This window comes from Coregonus lavaretus (assembly GCF_964263955.1).
Source record: "Coregonus lavaretus genome assembly, chromosome: 36".
NCBI lineage: Eukaryota > Metazoa > Chordata > Actinopteri > Salmoniformes > Salmonidae > Coregonus > Coregonus lavaretus.
Window position 1 is genome coordinate 22229381 of NC_140023.1, and position 20115 is coordinate 22249495.

Here is a 20115-nt window from a genome sequence, read left to right on the forward strand (position 1 = left end):
CAGTACTAGACAACATCAGATAAAGACAAAAATTATACTTATCCCTCCTGGAGATATTAGGAGTCCTCTAGCTATAGAATGAAGGACCATTACTTCACAACTGTCATTACAGTTACCATTACTTCACAACTGTTATCACTGTTACCATTACTTCACAAATGTCATCCTTGTTACCATTACTTCACAGCTGTCATTACTGTTACCATTATTTCACAACTGTCATCACTGTTACCATTATCATGATAAATGTCTGTGAGACGACGTAGTTAGATGAAGTTGTATACTGAAGCGGGGATGTTGTGACAAATCCAGCTTTGAATGGCAGTTGGATCAAGTTGTTAGGGGAATGATTGGCGGTTGGATTAAGTTGTTAAGAGCACAGCTTATTCAAGATGGCCCAAATCACGCTGTGATGTTACAATGATCTCCTCAGCTGGAGAGGATTGTTGTGGAAACAGACACAGGCACAGTTACTTCCTTTCCATCTACAGACGCCAATACAGTGGCTTGCGAAAGTATTCACCCCCCTTGGCATTTTTCCTATTTTGTTGCCTTACAACCTGGAATTAAAATGGATTTTTTGGGGGTTTGTATCATTTGATTTACACAACATGCCTACCACTTTAAAGATGCAACATATTTTTTATTGTGAAACAAACAACAAATAAAACAGAAAACTTGAGCGTGCATAACTATTCACCCCCCCCCCCTCAAGTTGGATGGTTTCCGCTGGTGTAGAGCAATCTTTAAGTCATACCACAGATTCTCAATTGGATTGAGGTCTGGGCTTTGACTAGGCCATTCCAAGACATTTAAATGTTTCCCCTTAAACCACTTGAGTGTTGCTTTAGCAGTATGCTTAGGGTCATTGTCCTGCTGGAAGGTGAACCTCCGTCCCAGTCTCAAATCTCTGGAAGACTGAAACAGGTTTCCCTCAAGAATTTCCCTGTATTTAGCGCCATCCATCATTGCTTCAATTCTGACCAGTTTCCCAGTCCCTGCCGATGAAAAACATCCCCACAGCTTGATGCTGCCACCACCATACTTCACTGTGGGGATGTTGTTCTCGGGGTGATGAGAGGTGTTGGATTTGCGCCAGACATAGCGTTTTCCTTGATGGCCAAAAAGCTCAATTTTAGTCTCATCTGACCAGAGGACCTTCTTCCATATGTTTGGGGAGTCTCCCACATGCCTTTTGGCGAACACCAAATGTGTTTGCTTATTTTTTTCTTTAAGCAATGGCTGTTTTTCTGGCTACTCTCGTGTAAAGCCCAGCTCTGTGGAGTGTACGGCTTAAAGTGGTCCTATGGACAGATACTCCAATCTCCGCTGTGAAGCTTTGCAGCTCCTTCAGGGTTATCTTTGGTCTCTTTGTTGCCTCTCTGATTAATGCCCTCCTTGCCTGGTCCGTGGGTTTTGGTGGGCGGCCCTCTCTTGGCAGGTTTGTTGTGGTGCCATATTCGTTCTATTTTTTAATAAGTGATTTAATGGTGCTCCGTGGGATGTTCAACGTTTCTGATATTTTTTTATAACCCAACCCTGATCTGTACTTCTCCACAACTTTGTCCCTGACCTGTTTGGAGAGCTCCTTGGTCTTCATGGTGCCCCTTGCTTAGTGGTGCCCCTTGCTTAGTGGTGTTGCAGACTCTGGGGCCTTTCAGAACAGGTGTGTATACTGAGATCATGTGACACTTAAATAAAGTCCACTTGTGTGCAATCTAACTAATTATGTGACTTCTGAAGGTATTTGGTTGCACCAGATCTTATTTAGGGGCTTCGTAGCAAAGGGGGTGAATACATATGCACGCACAACTTTTAATTAAATTACAGGTTGTAATGCAACAAAATAGGAAAAACGCCAAGGGGGATGAATACTTTTGCAAGGCACTGTACATACACTTAGCATAATACACGCCCACACAGACACCTAAATACCCATTGGTAACAAACACTGCACTCTTGCACACAAACACACCTACAGTTTCACACAAAATACTTTGTGTGAGATGATAAATCAGAGCAAAGATAGGTTGCTCACACTGGTAGGTGGAGGACGCCTGTGATGCAGAATCTAACAATATAACAAGGTTAATGTAATGAATACTCAGGGAGAAAAAGGTGTAGATTCATGCGCAGAGCGTGGCAGGTGTTTATTACGCCTTTGCGGAAGGCAGGAATTGTGGTCACAGGCAGGCAATGGTCATACACTGGTAGGAAAACAGGCAGGTGAAACAAAACTTGGACTGAAGGCTAAAACTGGTTCTCACAAACGAGCTAGGAAAAGGCTTAGTAGAGTCAAAACGAACAATACCTCACAAGGCACAAACAGAAAGAACAGAACTAAATAAGGAGCTGATGAGACCAGGTGAGTAACTAACACAGGTGAAATCAATGAACGAAAATGAAATACAGGACTATATTCAAGAACACAAAGAAACAGGGCTACGTTCAAGAACACAAGGTGAACTAAGAAAATAAATACAGAACCTTACAGTTGGCGTTTAACAGCATGCCAACAAACACATTTAAAAGAGCCTTTCACCAAAAGAAACCTTCAGCCTTGAGAGAATTCCACCCCTCAAAAGCTCTGCACACACAGATACATGCATGAACACACACACAAACACACATACAGACTGCCTGACCCATCCATTTTCTCTGTCTCTTCCTGCTCTGCCATTTTCCTGGTCCAGGATTGAGAGCTGCTGAGTGTTTGGTTAAGGGGGCTATGGAGAGTCCCGAGCATCCAGTGGGGGGCTGCGATGAAAGTCCCTCTGAAGATGACTCTCTATGGGGGATGGACGAGCCACTGAGGGTGGGCCACCGAGGCCAGATGAGCCCTGACTGCTGCGAGGACATGGAGGACACAGATTCTCTGGCGTCTGATCGTCTCCTCTCCCCCAGCTCCGGAGCAGAGGAGTCCAGCCACAGCCTCAGCCCAGCCTGGGCCCTGGCCTTCTATGGAGAGGACTGTTTTAGTCAGGATGTGGTGGAATATGCTAGGAACTTGGGACAGCACAGTGAGTCACCGTGCCTGGAGCTGAAAACACAGGTGGGTAACCTGGGAGGAAAAGCTATTGGGCTTAAATATAATAGACTAGCTGTGAGTCATGACAGACCGTACAGATACCATGGTCTCAATGTTTGGAATAGTGCTTTTTTGGATATGTGTAAATATTTGACTCTCATTTTAGCTCATTTTAGAAGACATTATGTGGTAACGATGTATACTGTCTGATACTTCAAAGATTCAACATGATTAGTTACTACTTTCTACCAAATGGTACATAATGAAAAAGGTACATTCATCTGAAATAAACAAGAAGTAGTTATTATATCATAATTATGTAATTATCTTGTGTCACGAACCGGCTCAAGTTCGTAACAAAAAGAGCAAAGAGAGAGAATACGGCAGACAGAGTGGGAGGGTCGTCACACTTGTAAGTCCACATAAATGACAGAGAACAAACAGACTAAAATAAAGCGAAATCATGTTTAATGTTTAAGGCAAGTAGTGTCATTGCCTAAGGCAGTTCTAATTCTACTGTTCACTTAATGCTCACTATATTAAAAGGACTCCTCTCTCTTTAAACAAGATTTTATCTAGGTAGTGTATGTTGCATTGCAGCCAATGATGAAGCTGTACTCATTTCATAATGACATTACAGTAATGTCAATTACATAGGAGTGGCATTTTTGATATAAAGCATGCAATTTCTATTAGTCTCATCCATTGAATGATCCCATCTCATTGGATTGAATGATGACCTATAGTAGAGAATGTACCACTGCCTTGCATTTTGAGCATGCACAAAATAGTATTATAGACATAATTTATTATAAATTACACTTTCAGTCAAACTCCATAATATGTTTGGATAAGTGCATGCATTTCATGAAAAAGCTATGAGATTATTAGTTAAAATCAAGCAAAACAACATTAATAGCTGTAGCAAATCAGGGCATAATCATGATTTGATTATGCCCTGATTAACTCAGTCACCGTGTCGGTGTTAGATGTGCACCATCTCTCACTTCAAATGTCCTATTGATTTCTGTTACCATAGTGAGGGATACAAGGGGAGAGCCAGCCCTGTACATATATTGTAGACTCTAAAGGCCCGTTTCCATTGGCACTTTGAAGTCAACCCGGGTTGGGCTGGCCTTGGTGGACTAGCTCAAATTATGTTTCCACCACTGCCTCCAGAAATGAGAAATTATGTCATGTTGCTAGGTAGACAATATGTGACCATGCAGCTGGCTTCGCAAATGTTGCTAGCTACCTAGCTAGCAATATGTTAAAGAATGTAATTCCCCTAACCTTGCTGTAACTAACGTTTTCCCATACTCATGCCAGTGGCAGACAGACTCAGAGACATGTATTTAGCTTGCTAACATTAGCTAGCTAGCGAAACAGTTAGCGTTGTCACTAGCATAACAGGCTAGCTAGCTAGCGTAATTCTTACCTTGCTTGCCATGGCTTTGGCTATTAGCTAGCTAACCAAGCAAACCAGATGACAGGGTTTGATATGATGTAGCTATCTAGCTAGCTTTCAATATGACCTGACCTCCTAAAACTCCTGCTAGCTCACATTAGCTAGCTAGCTAGTTTCAACTCTGATTTGCTAGCTAACGTTAGGTAGCTAACATTCGAGGGCTGACTGTTCTCATAAAAGTTTCTGTAGTGCAAAAATTAATGAAGGATCCAGCTATGGTTGTAATTCGTGTCATGTCTGACTACTGCAGTGCTGATTGTCCATGTGCTAGCTAACAGCAACAAGCCCAGACGAGCTAGCTAAACGTTGTCAGCATCCAGCAGTGATCAGCTGGTGGTTGCATAGTAACGGCATCACCAGACCGAATTCTAATCGAGCTGGCACCAGTTGTGAAACTGGGCTGTGCTGGTCTGGGTTTCCCTCGACCCAGCTCAAATTTGAGAATTCCATTCGAACCAGCCCTAATTTGGCCCTAATTTTAAGTGCCAGTGGAAACGGGGCTTAAAAGGGTCTTCATGTACTGTATATAAACCCTTGGGAAAAAGGGTTAATAATGGGTTCCTCGGCTGTCCCTACTATGACAACATTTTCACCTAACGAAAAACCAAACCTTTGGCAAAAAGGTTCTACCTGGGAACAAAAAAAGAGTTCTACCTGGAACCAAAAAGGGGTTTCCTACAGGGACAGCCAAAGAACCCTTGACGGTTCTAAAGTTTGCGATCTGAATGGCTTGGTGTCTACTTTATGTGTTATGCATTAAATGTTCTACTTGTAGGAGCTTCAACAGCAGCTTATGATTGAGACAAAGGATCTGAAAAAGACCAGAAATTTCTACCAAAAGCTGCTCCATCAAGAGAGAAAAAGTAAAGGTACCAATCAATCCCCTATGACTTTTACAATTCCAATTTCTACTATGGGGTTGATAAATAGAGAAATAACACACGTTTTCAATGTGTTTTTCTGCTGAAGGTTCAGATGCTAGATTGATGCTGTCCAAACTCAAAGTCCAGCTTGAGGAGTTGAGGTCCAAAGTGGAGTTTCTAGACTCTATGAAGAAATATCTTGAGGTGCAGACAGGTTGAATAGAAATAATCCCCAAATCCCCTAATACTAACACAAAGCTCCCTTGACTTTTTCCACATTTTGTTACGTTACAGCCTTATTCTAAAATGGATTAAATAAATAAAAATCCTCATCAATCTACACACAATACCATATAATGACAAAGCGAAAACAGGTTTTTAGAAATGTTTGCAAATTTATTAAAAATAAAAAACATGATTTGGAAAGGCACACACCTGTCTATATAAGGTCCCACAGTTGACAGTGCATGTCAGAGCAAAAACCAAGCCATGAGGTCAAAGGAATTGTCCGTAGAGCTCCGAGACAGGATTGTGTCGAGGCACAGATCTGGGGAAGGGAACCAACAAATTTGAGCTGAGCTGGCCACGCGGCCAAACTGAGCAATCGGGGGAGAAGGGCCTTGGTCAGGGATGTGACCAAGAACCCGATGGTCACTCTGACAGAGCTCCAGAATTCCCCTGTGGCGATGGGAGAACCTTCCAGAAGGACAACCATCTCTGCAGCAGTCTACCAATCAGGCCTTTATGGTAGAGTGGCCAGACGGAAGCCACTCCTCAGTAAAAGGCAAATGACAGCCCGCTTATGCCAAAAGGAACCTAAAGGACTCTCAGACCATGAGAAACAAGATTCTCTGGTCTGATGAAACCAAGATTGAACTCTTTGGCGGCAGGGACTGGGAGACTAGTCAGGATCGAGAGAAAGATGAACGGAGCAAAGTACAGAGAGATCCTTAATAAAAACCTGCTCCAGAGCGCTCATGACCTCAGACTGGGGCGAAGGTTTACCTTCCCACAGGACAACGACCCTAAGCGCACAGCCAAGACAACGCAGGAGTGGCTTCGGGACAAGTCTCTGAATATCCTTGAGTGGCCCAGCCAGAGCCTGGACTTGAACCCGATCTAACATTTCTGGAGAGAACTGACAATAGCTGTGCAGCGATGCTCCCCATCCAACCTGACAGATCTTGAGATGATCTGCTGAGAAGAATGGGAGAAACTCCCAAAATACAGGTGTGCCAAGCTTGTAGCGGCATACCCAAGAAGACTTGAGGCTGTAATCACTGCCAAAGGTGCTTCAACAAAGTACTGAGTAAAGGGTCTGAATACTTATGTAAATGTGATATTTTAGTTTTTAATTGTAATAAATATGCAGAAACTTCTAAAAACCTGTTTTTGCTTTGTCGTTATGGGGTATTGTGTGCAGATTGATGAGGAAAAAAAACAATTTAATCAATTTTAGAATAAGGCTGTAATGTAACAAAATGGGGTCTGAATACTTTCCGAATGCACTGTACATCTCCCATATCTCTAATTGTTTGTTGGTTTTGATTGGTTGTTGGCTCATATCACTGATTGGTTACTGTTTCTGATGGGTTGCTGGTTCATATACAGTATTTGGTTGTTGGCTCATATCTCTGCCTGGTTGTTTTGGTCAGGTTCTGAGTGTGGATCAGTGGGGTGTGGATGTGTCCCTCCTTCCCTCCCTGGCAGCCTCTGGTCCAGGGAGCCCTCTGGATCTCCAGCCCTCAGAGGAGCCTGCCGTGCTGGGATTGGTGTCTTTGTCTGGGGCAGGGAGAGGGAAGAGTAGCCTGCAGGCCGCCACACCCCTGGGTCTCATGTCCTACCTCTATGCCAGGTAACACTAATTAACTATATATCAGGTTACAGTAGCAGGTTAAAAGGTTACAGTAAAAGGTTTAGGTTACAGTAATACATGAACTATTAAACCCATCAGTGTGATTAACAGTGTATTAGCAAGTATGGTTTAAATCAGGGCTGTCCTATTCCCATCCTTGAGGGCCGAAACACTTCTGTTTTTTGTTTCTACCTGGTAGTTAATTGCACTCACCTGGTGTCCCAAGTCTGAATCAGTCCCTGATTAATAGGAGAGGATGAAAACCAGAAGTGTTTTGGCCCTCCAGGACCGGAATTGTAGCCTCGCAAAGCCGCCTGATCCTGCAAGCTTACATAAAACGCTGCACGGATATCGTTTTATGTAAGCTTGTGGGATCAGGTGGCTTTGTGTGGCTACCGGAATTGGGCAGCCCTGGTTTAAATGGTGGCCCTCTACTGGTCAATGTGTTAAACTGAGCACCAAAGTTTACTGTCCATCATCATGCTTTTGATTGCTGAGAAAATTTAACATTAATTTATACCTACATAGGGCACAATAAGACATTTCTGTTTAATTATATCTGTGTCCAAACGTGTTTCACTGTGATTTGTCCTAATTCTTATAGACATGTTGTGTAGTGAGATCACTTAGATATTGCATTCAACAAATACCAAACTAAACTATTTTCTATCTCCTCCTCTGACAGAAATGCTCCATTGGAGGGTTACATCCAACAGTTCCTGTACACGTACCGCTATTTCTGCACCCCTCAAGAACTCCTTCAGTTCCTGATGGACAAATTCACCAATGCAGCAGCAGCAGGGTATGTATGCTACTGTGGCAGAAATAGAAACAGACGGACATAAAACAAAATAGATTTTCATGCTCTTTGGATGGTGGCCTGACACCCTGTGTTGCTTGTATAGAAATATAATTAGAATGTCCTTTCTAGTCGTTCTATTTATGTGGTTATTTGATTCTGTGGAATTAGAATGTCTGGTCTAGTAATTATATTTCTATGGTCAAATGCTAATTGAGACAATATAATTGGCATTTGAAGAAAATAATAAGAAAATGTATGGCCACTTGTAGAATAAAAAAGAAGCCAAATTGGCAGTACTACTATAACTGTCTTCCATAAAGAGCCGCCGGGAAAACGTGGCGAGACAGCATTTGCCCCAGTACTTTTCAATCTGGTGTGGCGCCACCACACCACCTTCAAAGCAGCAGCACCGACCAGGCCAGTAACTTCTCAGCACATTTCTGCATCCTAGTTCAAAATGTACCTGCTCTGTCGCAGTCCGAAAACGATTGAAGACTACACGCAGAAAAGTTGTGCTATTTGTATTTGAGCAATATGATTGGCCGTTCATTCAAGCACCAATATGCTTTTGAACCTGTGGTGCCACCTCTGCTTCCATAACATTAGCATGAGGTCAAGTAAGAAAACTGTAAACATGGGCCTGTTTAAACAAGGATCACATTTTTGCACAACTAAAATTATATTGGCATGGAAGCTGCCTTTGAAAATGAACTAGAGTCTATCATACTTTTCATATTAATTTTACTTCAAGATAATTTAACAAAATGGTTTCACATTGATAACATAATTCAAAACCAGTAACCTGCGACTGGGAAAAGTCCAAAATTATTCCACCATGTTTGACATTTTATGAATATGTTACTTTCTTGAGTGTATGAATCCAAAATGGAAGTCCTTTGTTGCAATAATGGACTGATATTATCAAAGTTTGATTGAATAGGGCCATGCAATTAAATTTACCATTCAGCTGGATCCAGCATTTCCTTGGACTATAGCACCAGTTGTCCATGGTTTCCTGCTATACTCTGTTTGATCATTACATCATCATTCAAATAAAATTGTATTTGTATAGGACGTTTTGCAAAAGTAAATTCATAACACATCAATTTACCTGAAACCACCAGAAAGAATTATACAGAGTTCTCGCTTTGCTTTCCTAACGGTGTTGTACATATCCTGCCTTTTTGTTCCCGTCTCCTGAGAGAAGATCTCTCTGCCTTCATTTGATTTCTTCTTTATGTTTTTTGTCCTGTTTTCTTTCTTTGTGGGCAAACAGTATATGCCTGTTCAGTGTCCCCTTGCGAGTTAAGCTTTTCCCACATTCACCACAGCTAAATGGTTTTTCTTCTTTGTGAGTCCTTATGTGCAAGTTTGGGTCCTCTTGTCGATTTGAAGCTTTTCCAACAGTCACCACAGCGAAATGTTTTCTCCCCTGTGAGTCATTATATGTTTTGTTAGGTTTTCCGTGTACTTTTTTCTCTGAGTGAATCCTCGAGTGTGTCTTCAGCCTACCAATCCCAAGGAAGCATTTGCCACAGTCAAGTCAGCTGTGAGGTTTTTTAGACGTGGTGCGGGGTTTAGTGCTGGGTTTTCTCAATGGTGTTTTGGTATCCAATGGTAGGTTGGGATCCAATGGTGTTTTGGGATCCAATAGTGGGTTGGGATCCAATGGTGGGTTGGGATCCAATGGTAGGTTGGGATCCAATGGTGTTTTGGTATCCAATGGTAGGTTGGGATCCAATGGTGGGTTGGGATCCAATGGTGGGTTGGGATCCAATGGTAGGCTGATGTCAAGTCCTACTCGGTCGCTACTTACGGCTGAGCTGTGACTGGAGGCATTGTTTTTGATTATCTGAAGGGTCACCGGGAATGTCGAGACCCAGTAGGTGTGTCACAGTGCGAAAAAGATTTGAGATCCAATGGCTTAGAGTCACTCTCTGTCATCCTGATCACATTCCCTTTTCACACAGGGAGGAGTGAAATCGAGTCTTTGGTGTAAAAAATCCCTTGAAGCTGCTCTTCCTGCTGACTGGTCCTGAGTTCCTCCTGTTTCTCCTTAATCTGTGTGGGCTCTTGGTCCTCCTGCACCAGACTGGGTCTCCATTCCTGCTCACAGTGCTGCTGCTCGTAACCTCCTCCTCAGAGACCGCAAGAGAGAACCGGAGGGAGTCTATTCTACATAGTTTTATCTCCGGTGTGATCTGCAGCAGTCTCCGTAACTGGTCATTCTCCTCTTTAGATCTACTGCTGGTACTCCGCTACCACTTTCTCTACTACCTCCAAAATCTGTACGGCAACTGCCGTTAATAAACACTCATTCAAAAACACACTCAGAGACTGGAGTTTAGCCATTTTGAGTGGACCATTGAGTTGGGTACTCAGTTCAATGGATCTTTAGTTCACACAAGGAATGTTGAAAATAAAGACAAACCTGCCTCCAATTCTAGTTCCGTGTTGTCCTCTTCTTTTATGTTTTCATCGGTTGTAAAGCCCAGAATGAGCAACAGCAACGCCAGCTGGATGGGTGTCTGGTCTGGAGTAGATAAGAACAAAAATTTGTACCCCTTGGAATGGATTGAGAAATGTTGCTCTAGAGCGGGGGTGTCGTTCCATGGAGGGCCTAGTGTCTGCTGGTTTTTGTTTTTTCCTTTCAATTAAGATCTAGACAACCAGGTGAGGGGAGATCTTTACTAATTAGTCACCTCAATTAAACAATCAAATACAAGGGAAGAGCAAAAACCCGCAGACAATCGTCCCTCCGTGGAATGAGTTTCACACGTGCTCTAGAGGAAGTTGTGTTCTGGGCTGGGCTGGGCTGGGCTGGGCTGGGCTGGGCTAGATAGATAGATAGATAGATAGATAGATAGCTGTAGGGAGTTGTAGGGAGTTGTAGTCTCATGTCTAGCACACAGAGGGAGGGAGAGAGGCTACAGACGCGTTTATTTTTCACTACAGTAGAGTTGGTCTCAAAACATGCAATCTTGTCACAACAAATCCAAGCCCAGGCCCGAATCAATTCTCAGAATATCAGGCCCGACCCGGGCAGAAAATCAAAACTCTACTTTCAAGGGAATTCTGAAAAGTAGCTGACCAGAATTAATTTTACTATTTTGTAATACTGACTGCTTTTTTAATTGAAATAAAATAAAATAAACACTATGTCCGAGAGAGTAAAAGTATTCCAAAGCTTAAAATACATTAGGCTTGAATATAGCTCATTTTCACCTTAAAAACATTGAAGAAAATCTGTGTAACTACAATGTCCGGTCTAGATATTCTATTTATGTGGTTATCTGTGTGATCTTCACATTCCTTTTTCTACCAGAGGTGGTCCAGATGTGTCAGGGGACCGTGCTAAGGTGTACCACCGGAGTCTGGACGTGCTGCAAACCTGGCTGACTGACTACAGACTGGTGGACTTCAGCCCCAAGTCCAGCCTGCTGATGACACTGGAAAACTTCCTTACCACTGAAGTAATTAAAGAGCTGATCAATCATCAATGAATCACAAAAAAGCAATCAAATGATAAAACCAATCACTCAAGAAATTAATCATCGGATTAATGTCTCAACTGAGACGTCAGGAAGACTAGCAGTTAAGAGCTTTGGGCCAGTAACCGAAAGGTCGCTGGATCAAATTCCCGAGTCGACTAGTTGAAAAATCAATCACTCAAGCAAGTAAATTAATCATCAGATTATTGTCTCAACAAGGGCGATAGGTAGCTTAGCGGTTAAGAGCGTTGGGCCAGAAACCGAAAGGTTGCTGGTTCGCATCCCCGAGCCAACTAGGTGAAAGATATGTCTGTGCCATTGAGCAAGGCACTTAACCCTAGTTGCTCTGGATAAGAGCATCTGCTAAATGACTAAAATGTAAATGTCAACTAATTAGCTAAATCTGTAGCAGTGTTGTTGCTGTTGTCTATTTTTCAGTGTTTAGACATACAATACTCTTAAGGAAGGTTTTTGTAATGATCTGGTTCTTATTTAGGTGTCTCCAGTAGACAGTAGAGGAGAGAGGCTTTTGACTACTCTTCAGAGCTCTCCCAGGAAGAGGTGGAGCCAAGGCTGTGGGAGCCCAATCAGCATGCAGCAGGATGATGATGCACTGTCTGTCCATACCTTATGCAGAAAAGCATCTATTGAATACTCTGGAAGGAAGGTCCATATAAGGATTATTATGAGTGTACTATTATGTTGTTTTTCTTGCCAGAAACCAAAAAGCATCTGATTGGTCCAAAGTACGGGAAGTTTGTCTGGCTCAAAAAGAATCAATTTACACTGATATGTATTTAAACTGATAGGGACCATCAGAGCTGCGTTGTATTCATTACGTGAATTAATATGTTACATTAGCACCAAACTGAAAAAAAACTGACTGAATGAAGGAGGGACTACCTGGACTTGTCCAATAAGAACCACAGTTTGTGCCCTAATGAATATGGCCATGGTATATACAGTGCCTTCAGAAAGTATTCATACCCCTTAACCTATTCCACATTTTGTTGTGTTACAGCCTGAATTCAAAATGGATTAAATATATTTTATCTCTCTCACCCATCTAGACAAAATACCCCATAATGACCAAGTGAAAACATGTTTTTAGAGATTTTTGCAAATGTATTTAAAATGAAATACAGAAATATCTCATTTACATAAGTATTCACACCCCTGAGTCAATACATGTTAGAATCACCTTTGGCAGCGATTACAGCTGTGAGTCTTTCTGGGTAAGTCTCTTAGAGCTTTGCACACCTAGATTGTACAATATTTGCACATTGTTCTTTTTAAAATTCTTCAAGCTCTGTGTAGTTGGTTGTTGATCATTGCTAGACAGCCATTTTCAAGTCTTGCCCTAGATTTTCAAGCCGATATAAGTCAAAACTGTAACTAGGCCAATCAGGAACATTCAGTGTCATCTTGGTAAGCAACTCCAGTGTATATTTGGCCTTGTGTTTTAGATTATAGTCCTGCTGAAAGGTGAATTTGTCTCCCAGTGTCTGTTGGAAAGCAGACTGAACCAGGTTTTCCTCTAGGATTTTGCCTGTGCTTAGCTCTATTCTGTTTCATTTTATCCCCCCCAAAAAACTCCCTAGTCCTTGCCGATGACAAGCGTACCCGTAAAATGATGCAGCCACCACCATGCTTGAAAATATGAAGAGTGGTACATTTTTTTGCAGTTTTACTTTAGTGCCTTATTGCAAAATACATGTTTTGGAATATTTTTATTTTGTACAGGTTTCCTTCTTTTCACTCTGTCATTTAGGTTAGTATTGTGGTGTTTTCTCCTTTCACAGCCATTAATCTCTGTAACTGTTTTAAAGTCACCATTTGCCTACTGTTAAAATCCCTGAGCGGTTTCCTTTCTCTCCGGCAACTGAGTTAGGAAGGATGCCTTTGTCTTTGTAGTGACTGGGTGTATTGATACACCATCCAAAGTGTAATTAATAACTTCTCCATGCTCAAAGGGCTATTCAATGTCGCTTTGTATTTTTTTACCCAATTGGTGCCCTTCTTTGCGAGGCGTTGGAAAACGTCCCTGGTCTTTGTGGTTGAAGCTGTGTTTGAAATTCACTGCTCGACTGAGGGACCTTACAGATAATTGTATGTGTATGTCCCCTGTAGCTCAGTTGGTAGAGCATGGCGCTTGCAACGCCAGGGTTGTGGGTTCGTTTCCCACGGGGGGCCAGTATGAAAATGTATGCACTCACTGACTGTAAGTTGCTCTGGATAAGAGCATCTGCTAAATGACTAAAAATGTAAAAATGTACAGAGATGAGGTAGTCATTCAAAAGTCATGTTCAACACTATTACTGCACATACAACTTATTATGTGACTTGTTAAACAAATATTTACTCCTGAACGTAATTAGGCTTGCCATAATAAAGGGGTTGAATACTTATTGACTCAAGACATTTCAGCTTTTCATTTTTTAAATTAATTTGTTAAAAGAAATTCTAAAAACATAATTCCAATTTGACATTATGGGTTATTGTGTGTAGGCCAGTGACACTAAATCTAAATGTAATCCATTTTCAATTCAGGCTGTAACACAACAAAATGGGGAAAAAGTCAAGGGGTGTGAATACTTTCTGAAGGCACTGTATGCATTCATAGACAGAACCTTTCTAAGTTGATGTGTCTCTGTAGAGCTTTCAGTGGAGGGTATCCAGGGTGGTGGAGCCCCAGTCGACCGAGCCTAAAGACAAGGCCTACTCCATAGCAGCAGCCCTGCCCCGACCCTACTACACCTCCCTTATGGATGACATCTCCAGTGCCTGCCTCAGAAGCGAGGAGAGACACCCCTTTAGTCAGAGTGAACACAGCGCCCAACACACGGCACAGCAACTCACTCTACTGCAGCAGGTTAACGCACTGACATGCCCACCAAATCATCCTGCAGCAAGATCAACACAGACATGCCATTTCTGCCTCTCTCATGCATTCACACTCACCCGCTAAACCACAAACACATTGTCATTTATAAACACTAGGGGGAGACAAATCACTGCTTTGTGAATTTAAAACATTCACAGACCTACAGTATATATTTACATTTACATTTGAGTCATTTAGCAGATAAATGTGTAAAATAATCTTTTGGTTTGATTTTTTTCTCCAAATTCAGGAAATGTTTCAAGGCTGTCACCCAATTCATTTCCTCAACTCTAAAGCTCAAGGAGTCAGGGACAAAGTGGTTAGTGTCACCAAGTGAGTAAATATTCCCTTTGGTCTAAATATTTCAGTGGCTTTCTAGACAGATTTGTTTAAAGTATCAAATGAGTATACCAGAATGCATAATCTGAAACCATTATCACTTGCTAGATAATGAGACGTTAGTGCCAGTCAGCTATTGCATCCCTGACAATATCTGTGACATAAAATAAACCATTCATCTACATCCCAGTCTCTAGTCTGACTGCCTGTCTTCTCCCACAGACATGCATCACACTCTGTACCTCCAGCAGAGGGCAGCAGTCTATTTGTTAATGAAGGGACTCCACATGACAGCCACCTCCAACAGCTACTGAGATATGCTGACAGCGTCTCCAATTGGGTCTCTGCTGAAATCGTCATCTGTGATTCGATAAAGGTGAGATCTACTAGTAATAAGGCTACAACTCTGTTGGACATTACGGTTTGATCTCTATATCGATGTGCATCATTCATTCAACACACACACACTAATATTCATTTATTTTAATTCTGAAGGTCAGTCATTGTCCATTGAATCTAATTACATGAGAGCCATCAGATGCACTTATATGATGTATCCTATGATTTCTATAATGATTTGTGTGAATGAATGACCATCGAATCTCTCCTCTTCTTTTCTTGCTGCAGACCCAAGCGACTTTGCTGGCCAAGTTTCTCCTAATTGCCAAACACTGCTATGAATCGAGAGACTTTGCCACGGCCATGCAGGTCCTTGGAGGCCTGGAGAATGTGATTGTCAGGCAATTACCCGTAAGTCTGCATACCTGCATCTGAAATGGGTCTCTATTCAGTACAAACTGTAGTGCAAAACTGTAGTAGTACTGTAGTACTTTTGGCCAGAGACATTTCGGAATCACCCCGTGAAAGAAATCATTCTACACAAACAGGTGGAATGTTTGAAAAGTAACGTACCTCTCAGGCCCTTGAGGGAAATGTCTCTTTAATCTGCTGTATGGGAACCAGAACATCAGAATGTATGTGTTTAAATAAGCTGTAGGAGGAAGTAACAGGAGCATGAAGTGCAACAAAAACGCCCAATTTAATTGTGTAAGTGTAACAACTGAAATTGATTTATTCTTGTTGTTTCTCCATGTTCTAATAATACTCTACCTGTTCTAGTCAATGTTGAACTTTACGGGACTAAAGCTTCTGTAAGTGTGAGACAGATTTATTGGTTCTTGCTAAATGAAACACCTCTTCTCTTGCCGATAGGCTTGGAAACATCTGTCTACCAAGGTGTGTCAGGTCCTAGAGGATCTGCGAGCCGTGCAGGTGAGGCGTGTCTTTGTGTGTGTGTGTGTGTGTGCGCGTGTCCTCTGCTCTACCAGAGATGTGTGGGGCTTCAGGCAAATAAACCGAAAGAAAAACACCTTCAAGCAGCACACCTGTGTGTGAAATTCTGTGACACACTCACAGCTGGCCAGCATTTTGTTATATGACTTTTTTAGTGATTTATTTAAACGAGTATTATATAGAAACTAATCTCGTGCTACCAGACATCACACCGTATTCACATTTGAGAATGGCTGAAGGCTATATCGAAGGCTATATACACTGGTGTAATGTACTTAAGTAAAAATACTTTAAAGTACTACTTAAGTAGTTTTTTGGGGTTTCTTTACTTTACTATTTCTATTTTTAACAACTTTTACTTTTACTTCACTACATTCCTAAAGTGGTCCTCTGTAGCTCAAATGGTAGAGCAGGGCCCTTGTAACGCCAGGGTAGTGGGTTCGATCCCCGAGACCACCCATACATAAAAATGTATGCACGCATGACTGTAAGTCGCTTTGGATAAAAGCGTCTGTTAAATGGCATAATATTATTATTTATTATAAAGAAAATAATGTACTTTTTACTCCATACATTTTCCCTGACACCCAAAAGTACTCTTTAAATTTTGACAGGAAAATGGTCCAATTCACGCACTTATCAAGAGAACATCCCTGGTCATCCCTACTGCCTCTGATCTGGCGGACTCTCTAAACACAAATGCTTTGTTTGTAAATGAATGTCTGAGTGTTGGAGTTTGCTCCTGGCTATCTATAAATTAAAATAAATTAAAATAAATTGGGCCGTTTGGTTTGCATAATATAAGGGTTTGAAATCATTAATACTTTTACTTTTGATACTTAAGTATATTTGAGCAATTCCATTGACTTTTGATACTTAAGTATATTTAAAACCAAATACCTTTAGACTTTTACTCAAGTAGGATTTTACTGGGTGACTTTCACTTTTACATGAGTCATTTTCTATTAAGGTATCTTTACTTTTACTCAAGTATGATATTTTAGTACTTTTTCCAACACTGGCTATATAGAACCAAACTTGATGGAAGATATTCTCAAATAACATACAGTACACATGCCAACCTTTTCAAAGAGGAGGGATTTTGCCAAACTTTATCGTTTATTTTTTCATTCAATCAATGTTATAAATCAAGGGAAGAGTCAGACATCTGTTTGTGAATGCTCTTTCTCTCTCAATTCAATTCAATTTCAATTTAAGGGCTTTATTGGCATGGGAAACGTGTGTTAACATTGCCAAAGCAAGTGAAGTAGATAGTAAACAAAAGTGAAATAAACAATAAATATTAACAGTAAACATTACACTCAGAAGTTTCAAAAGAATAAAGACATTTCAAATGTCATATTATGTATATATACAGTGTTGTAACAATGTGCAAATAGTTAAAGTACAAATGGGAAAATAAATAAACATAAATATGGGTTGTATTTACAATGGTGTTTGTTCTTCACTGGTTGCCCTTTTCTTGTGGCAACAGGTCACAAATCTTGCAGCTGTGATGGCACACTGTGGTTTTTCACCCAGTAGATAAGGGAGTTTCTCTCTCTCTCGCTCTCTCTCTTTCCCTCTCCCCCCTCCCCCTCCCCCTCCCTCTTTGTCAGGTCTTTCTGAAGAGTGATAACCTGTGTCTGATGGGAGGAGAACATGTAAGGAGGAGACCCACCCTCCCTGCTGCCCACATCCTGGCCATGCACATCCAGCAGCTGGAGATCGGAGCCTTCACTCTGACCAGTGGCGCCTACAAGTGGCCAAAACTCAGGTGAATTAACGTAATGCAATTTCTCAGGGCCGGTTTCCTGGACACAGATTAAGTCTTGGACTAAAAAGGGTGTTTTAATGAGAATCTGAATGGAGTATTTGAAAGTGGGTTTAAATCCAGGACTAGGATTATTTTGGGTCCGGGAAACCGGCACCTGGGCCTGTATTCACAAACTGTCTCAGAGTTGGAGTGGTGGTCTAGGATCAGTTTAGCCTTTTAGATCATAATGAATAAGCAGGTAGCTTAGTGGGTAAGAGCGTTGTGCCAGTAACCGAAAGGTCGCTGGTTCTAATCCCCGAGCCGACTAGGTGAAAAATCTGTCGATGTGCCCTTAAGCAAGGCACTTAACCCTAATTGCTCCTGTAAGTCGCTCTGGATAAGAGCGTCTGCTAAATGTATAATACATTTTAAAAAATAAAAAAGATGATATGGACAGGGAAAACCTGATCCTAGATCAGCACTTCTTCTCTGAGATGCTTTGTGAATACACGCCCAGGACTAGGTTTAATCTGGGTCTAGAAAATCTTGTAGCCTACACTAGGCCTATACACTCAAAATACTGGCCTATAGCATTCATTTGCACGTATGTACAATTGAGATTAATTCTGGTCACCTTTGCACTGACAGAGATATCAACCTGACACTCATTGTTAAACGGCATAAACTTGAGATTAACTTTCTTCCGCGATGTAACGAAGTGGGCCAAGTTGCCACCAAACAAGTTTCCCTGTGTCCTTCTACCCACTGAAATATGGCGGCCAGATGCTGGGTTCACAGAATGTCACGGTGGACGATAATGACACAGCTGCTTATTCTGTGGCAGTCGTGTAGGATTTGGGTTCCTCTACTAAAGCTAGCACACAGCCAGATGGTGTATCGGGGATGCGGTGTGATTTTAGGAGATGTGGCATGCCAGGTGCTCCGAGACGCATCGATGTTGACAGATGCTGGGGTCATAAGGGTCACGGTGAGAGGCAGCGTCACAGCTGGTTATGATAGACCCTAGGTTCCCCGACTACTCTGGAAATCAGGTCACTTACTGTACTGTATATGGTGCAAGTGTTCAGTAAAATGGTGGAAAACCAAGAGTATGTTTCTGCCGAAGATGAACAGTAACAAACTCATTTTTCTATTTTTCACTCTCTCTGTCTTGTTCTTCATCTCCATGGTGGCCCCAACTTCCACCTCTGCATTTGTCCTTATTTCCTGTACTTTCTTGTCGCCCATCTTTACCACTCTATCTGCTTCTTTCCCCCCTCTCTCTCTATCTTTATCACTCTCCTGCTCTCTCCTTCCTCACTCTCCAGGGCCATAGCGAAGGTGGTGAGTCAGGTGCATGCGTTCCAGGAGACGGTGTACTCCTTCACTCCTGACCTGGGGCTGCAGGCCTACATAAGACTACGCATAGCCCACCTCAGCGTCTGTGACATCCCCCTGCTGGCTGCAGACAACGAGGCCAACTTCTACCACACCCCCACTGACCGACACACCCGCAGGCTCCAGGACACACTGAAGAGGGTGAAGGCCACCTTCCAGTGACCCACAGCCTTGCTGATCTAGGATCAATTTGGCCTATTAGATCATAATGAATATATGGACAGAGAGCACCTATTCCTAGCCCTGTTCAGACAACTACTCAACAGACCCCAAACTGTTCCTTTTTCTCTCTTTATTGGTAATAACTTTGTATAAGAAACATTGAGGACAGTCCAGCTTAATCCCCCACATTGCATCCCATAGCCTGACAACCCACAGCACACATCTAATAATATGCCATTTAGCAGACGCTTTTATCCAAAGCGACTTACAGTCATGCGTGCATACATTTTTTGTGTATGGGTGGTCCCGGGGATCGAACCCACTACCTTGACGTTACAAGCGCCGTGCTCTACCAGCTGAGCTACAGAGGACTAACTCCTTGATTCTCTCCAAAGTGGACTACAATGTCATCTGAAACAGTATGGGACTTTTTTTTTTTGATATTGGGATGAGAAGAGTAGAAACAGTATGGGACTTTTAAAAATCCTTCTGGTGGAGGCATATGGATGTTCCCATTTCTCTTACGCAATGTTGATTGCTAGTCTCCAAGACAACATAATAATGATAATGTGCAACAATGTTTCATAATGAGTTGACATAATGTCTTTAATTCACTGAGTGTACTCATGTATTATAGCTAAATTAGATTTCAAAATAGATATTTTGATACAACCACAGATAGCTAATGACTATTTTCATCCCATTGGAGCACCATTTAAATGCATTGCCAATGGCTACTTGACATGAGAATTACAGCATTTCAAGATACAAAAAAA

General features: G+C 41.8%; 1 protein-coding gene across 1 annotated transcript in view; it reads left to right on the forward strand.

Annotated features, from left to right (window-relative positions):
- Positions 1-19339, forward strand: part of LOC311110552 (kinase non-catalytic C-lobe domain-containing protein 1-like) — a gene marked incomplete at both ends in the record, with an annotated part of 47327 nt that extends 27988 nt beyond the window's left edge. Inside the window, 14 exons of the mRNA XM_084153059.1 lie at positions 2694-3052; positions 5272-5365; positions 5466-5563; positions 7015-7214; positions 7900-8016; positions 11342-11489; positions 12004-12174; positions 14164-14379; positions 14642-14724; positions 14953-15106; positions 15358-15480; positions 15943-16002; positions 17643-17800; positions 19108-19339. Coding sequence (XP_084009185.1) covers positions 2694-3052; positions 5272-5365; positions 5466-5563; positions 7015-7214; positions 7900-8016; positions 11342-11489; positions 12004-12174; positions 14164-14379; positions 14642-14724; positions 14953-15106; positions 15358-15480; positions 15943-16002; positions 17643-17800; positions 19108-19339 — 2213 coding nt within the window. The remainder of the gene's footprint in view (positions 1-2693; positions 3053-5271; positions 5366-5465; positions 5564-7014; positions 7215-7899; positions 8017-11341; positions 11490-12003; positions 12175-14163; positions 14380-14641; positions 14725-14952; positions 15107-15357; positions 15481-15942; positions 16003-17642; positions 17801-19107) is intronic.
- Between the last annotated feature and the right edge of the window lie 776 nt (positions 19340-20115).